General features: G+C 34.7%; 1 protein-coding gene across 1 annotated transcript in view; it reads left to right on the top strand.

Annotated features, from left to right (window-relative positions):
- Nucleotides 1-9: 9 nt before the first annotated feature.
- The window catches only part of LOC105312652 (uncharacterized), a gene marked incomplete at its 3' end in the record, with an annotated part of 12,284 nt that continues 7,062 nt past the window's right edge, over nucleotides 10-5,231 (top strand). The window contains exons 1-8 of the mRNA XM_019996085.1: nucleotides 10-200; nucleotides 250-615; nucleotides 665-997; nucleotides 1,042-1,398; nucleotides 1,530-1,892; nucleotides 2,002-2,346; nucleotides 2,587-2,907; nucleotides 4,201-4,275. Of these exons, the coding sequence (XP_019851644.1) occupies nucleotides 83-200; nucleotides 250-615; nucleotides 665-997; nucleotides 1,042-1,398; nucleotides 1,530-1,892; nucleotides 2,002-2,346; nucleotides 2,587-2,907; nucleotides 4,201-4,275 (2,278 nt within the window). The remainder of the gene's footprint in view (nucleotides 201-249; nucleotides 616-664; nucleotides 998-1,041; nucleotides 1,399-1,529; nucleotides 1,893-2,001; nucleotides 2,347-2,586; nucleotides 2,908-4,200; nucleotides 4,276-5,231) is intronic.

Raw genomic sequence — 5,231 nt, 5'->3', positions numbered from 1 at the left:
ATATTACTGTCATAGCAGTATAGTAAAGAATGAAGTACTTGTTACTAGTAGCAATGAATGTGGTGATACTACAGCAACAATTATGATTGATTTATTAAGGTCATCTGATGCTGGAGACTATCAGTGCATTGTTAATATCACTCAATCTGATACCGGCTATCAATTTAGTGGAACGAAAACTGCCCAAGTGATAATAACATGTACGTTGAAATGGTTGAATATGCTTTATTAATTTTTTTGTTTTTATAGTACCAACTCCTTCAGTTATTGTTGAGTATAATGCTACTGGGCATTTAGTAGATGGAGAACTTGTAGAAGGACAGTTTCTTGATATTATGTGTATAGCTGACATAAGTCAATATATTGATACTAGATCTAGTGTTAGTGTTACTATGAGTTGGAGGAGAAATAACACTGTACTGACCAATGGAAGTGATTTTACTATCAGTCCTCCAGTTATGACTAATAATCAGTACACTGGTGTGTTACGTATTAATAGTTTAAGAGATGAGCTTGATAATGGTGCTAGTTATAATTGTTCAGTTAGTGTCACCCCTGGTCCATCTTTAATAGCAGGGAATGATAATAGCAGTGCAGTTACATTAACTGTAGCAAGTTAGTGAATTGATTTGTATCTTACCTCATTTTACATATATTTTGATAGGGTTTGATGTCAATCATGTTGATATAAGTATCAAAACTCCTGTTCCTGTTGCTGGTAATGTATTCAATTTATCTTGTGTCATAGTTGTACCTCCTAATTTTGTTGAGGATCTTACTAGTGTCAGATGGACTTATGATTTAGCGGCATCTCAAGATGTGACCAGTGAAAACAATGATGCTACATTAGTACCTGTTGATAGAAATGGAAATATATTCACCAGTGTACTTACACTTGATCCAGTGAAGACAACTGATGCTAGACAATATTACTGTCAAGCAGCATTTATTGCATTTGGCACTGTAGATCGTACTAATAAAGATTTAGTTGTTCAAAGTGAGTAATAATTATTCTTTGATATTTTGTAGCAATATTTTTAGTATCTCCTCCCAGTGTATCAATAGTTGCTGATCCTCCAACTGGTCCAATATATGAGAGTACAGGTTACTTACTAACCTGTACAGCTACAGTAGACACTACAATAGTGAATATACCAGTAACTGCTAGTGTAGTATGGACTGATCCTAGTGGTAATGTAATACCAACTAATGAAGCAAGACGTCAAGTGATACCTCCAACTGGTAACAGTCTTATAAGCATGCTATTGTTTCAACCTATTGATACTGGTCATAATAATGATGGAGGAACATATACCTGTCAAATGACTGTCAATTCTGGTAACTCATTAATAGCATCAAGTCAAACTACTAATACTACCCTTGATATTACAGTTGAAAGTAAATTATTATATACTGCTCCTCTATTGCCTATATTGCCTATATATTGTATTGTTAATTCTCATGCTCTTTGTCTCTACACAAATACACACATTCTCTTTTCCCTACTTGTTCTGTCTTTCACTATATAGGCCTTCCTCCAATGACAGTAGATTTCTCATCAGTTGGTTCAGTTGAAGTTGGTCAGAGTCTAACAATACTATGTACCATAATAACAATTGAGAGATTAGTAGTAACACCATTGATTACTGTAATTAAAATGAATGATACAGATATGGAAGTAATCTCCAATAAACTATACACCATCACAACAGATGAAACTGGTTCAGTTACTAACTATGCTCTAATACTGGACCCAGTGAGGTTTGAAGATGCTGGAATGTATACATGTATGGCTGAGTTTAATGTAACTGGTTATAATAACACTGATGATCCTAGCACTGCTACATATGATTCTCAAGAAGCTAGTGATGTTTATAATTTGACTGTTCACTGTAAGTTACTCTACTGTACATTTTAAAATAAAGCATAAGATTTGCATGTTTGTACATATTATGTCATGCTATTTGCTAAAGTAGTTAATTAAATTTCATTGTCTTACAGTTCCACCAGTGATTGTTACTATAGCAAAGGAACGTGATGATACATTATATGCAGGGACATCATTCTTCATTAAATGTGACATAATGTTAGATCCATTAGTTACTATACCAGTGACTGTCACTAATCAATGGACACGTGATGGTACTAATGTTCCTATGGGTTCATCTGATGCTACTATTACTGAGGGTCTCAATATGATCAATACATTACATTATAATGCAACATTAATGTTCTATCCATTGGATAATGCTGATGATAGTGGAATGTATACTTGTAACGTTGAAGTGACTGCTCCTAATAGTTACACATACCTCAGGAGTACATCAGCTTCTATTACAGTGATGGGTAAGTAGATCAATGTGTATGCTGTATATAGTAATACCAAGAGTACAATGCCAAGCAGTACATCATAGTACAGTATATGCAAAGCCCAATACAGTTTTGTTGGTTCAGTTTGTTTTTGATGCATTACTAGTAGCTACCACTAGTCTATCTGAAGCTTTTCTGTGATTTAATAAGTAATAATGTCACTAACTATTTCCAAATTCTCACTCTTCTTATTCATTCTTTATTGTTTCATTACAGCTATTCCAAGGCCAGTAGTAGAGATAGTAGCTATGGGTATCACTGAACCTGGTGAAGAATACATGTTAAATTGTACAGTGACAGTTCTTGATAGACTTATAGTCTCACCAGTGATAATATGGACTAAGAGATCAGCTAGCAATGTTATTAATGTACCTCCAGTTCTTATGAATATATCTAATGTGTTGAGTTCTCTTTATTTAAGATTCTCTTCTCTCAATACTTCTGATGCTGGTCTGTATACTTGTGAAGCATCTATTAACATAAGTCAGATACCCATAGTAGCAAGGAGTAATGACACATCAAAATTGCCATTAAAAAGTAAGTAGAACAATGATTATAATTGATATTTTTTATTTTCTATACCATACATGCATGATAGATAGTGTGCATCACTATGTATTACGCATACATTGATAATGCTGCTTGAGTAGAATTTGCATTACAATAGTAGAATTTTTGTTTTGTATTTTTGTTGGTTTGGGTATAGTGAGTCATTTGTAATAAGTTGGTCATTTGGAATTCTACTTTCTTTTGTTTCCATTGCTTTTTAGGCAACTCAAATTTTCTTTTTTCAAAAAATGGCTGCAAAATCACTCCTAATTTTTATTAATGCATATTAATGTCCTTACGCTGTATAGAAAGTTTAAGCTGATTCCAACCTCAAATTTCGAGTTATATGGCCATTTTTAAAAACTGAAAAAATACCTATGTTTGTGGAAAAAATGTAGCACTCATGTAAGAATATGTGTATACATTGTATACACTATATTAAAATTATTTAATATCCTATGAAGCTCAAAAATATATATAAACCTTGCAAACTACCAAAGGGTAGAAAGAAGGTAGGTTTGGTAACTTTCGTATGGGCCACACCCCCTAAGCTTGCAACACAAATAAATGGTGGTCAAACTGAACCCGAGGCTAGCAGAGCTGCATTTCTCCCGAGCATGGGGTCCGCCTCCACACAGCAAATTGGTCCGCCCAGTCCCTAGGACCTAAACCTAACAATGTATCCTACGGCCTACTCCTAGAACCTAACCTACACCCTAGAAGCTAACTAACTCCTATTACTAGGATTTGGACGGACCATAGCTGTGGCACAATCAGCTGCAAAATAATGAATTAGCCTCAATTAGGGGGAGTGTGGGTCAAAGACCCTGCCCATACAAATTTCACGCCTCACAGGCGGAGAATACAATAATAATAGACACAAACACATAATAGAGGGAGGGAGGGAGGGAGAGATTGAAGGGAGAGAAAGAGAAACAATAACACACAGAGCAGCCAATAATACTCAGAACAGCCAGCAGCCAATAATACTCAGAGCAGCCAGCAGCCAATAATACTCAGAGCAGCCAGCAGCCAATAATACTCAGAGCGGCCAGCAGCCAGCAGTGTGATTGCAACAAAAGCAACGCAATGTGCTAACAGCAAAGCCACGCCTGCAGACCAACCCTAGCCATGTGGGATCAGTTCATGGATATTAACTTCGTTTAACCTAGGTGCTTAAACTGCAATTATGCAGTGATTGTGTGAGCGCTTGTTTATCGATATTGATTACATTGTGTACTTATTCCTTTCAATAATTGTTTTTAATTGATTTTAATTTAGTTCCCATTCCAGCTGTTGATGTAAGCCGATCAAGAGATAGTAATTTCTTAGCTGGCAGTAACTTGATACTAACATGTGATATCAGTGTTGATCCTAATGTTGACACACCATTCACTGTTAATGTAACCTGGAACATGATCAATCAACAAATCATGAGTAGTGGTGATAATGGAGATGAAATTGACCCTAATATAATGATGCTTGCTGATACAAACCGGGTTAATATCAGCTCTGTTTTGATAAGATCAGATTTCAATGAGTATAGATCAATAGTTAATTTCACTACATTGAGCAGTATTGAGGATTCAGGAACATATACATGTATTGTTACTATAGTACCAGCTCCAGTTTATGAATATGTTACTACTTCTGATACTAATGATATGAGTGTTGAATTAAATGCTACTGGTAAGAATTATACACTTATGTAGAAGTACCATTTTTTAATATGTAATTGAATGCATGGTAGACCTTATACTCTATAAAGATTTGAGCCAATTCCAATTCTGAACATTTTAACTTTAATTAAATTAAGATCCTGTACTCTAAAAGGTTACTTTCATTTTTATACATGATCAATAATCATGGACATGCACTTTGTCATTATTACAGTGTTTAAATTTTTGATAGATCCAATGATTGGAAATTTTTCTATCTCACCTGACTCATTTTTGGGCCTGGAAACATCATGTCCTGACTCATATCCTTATGATAACTTCACTCTAACTTGTACAGTCACTAAACAGACCATAGTAATACCAAACCTGGTAATAGCATGGACACATAATGGTACAATAGAAACTGGTACTGTGACTACTACTAAGAATACTACAACTACTACTGTTACTAATACATTAAGTTTCAGCTCGAGTACTGCTTCTGATTCTGGTACTTATAGATGTACTGCTAGTATTAATTCAACTACAATCATGACTAGTGAGGAAAGAATTGTGACAATAAAGCGTAAGTTGCTATGTAAATACAAGTATTAATTATTCTGTACATCTGTATGTGATTATTATGTTTTCCAA

The sequence above is a fragment of the Amphimedon queenslandica genome, unplaced genomic scaffold, assembly GCF_000090795.2.
Source record: "Amphimedon queenslandica unplaced genomic scaffold, v1.1 AMPQUscaffold_13422, whole genome shotgun sequence".
Taxonomy (NCBI): Eukaryota; Metazoa; Porifera; class Demospongiae; order Haplosclerida; family Niphatidae; genus Amphimedon; species Amphimedon queenslandica.
This window is presented reverse-complemented; position numbering and strand designations above follow the sequence as displayed.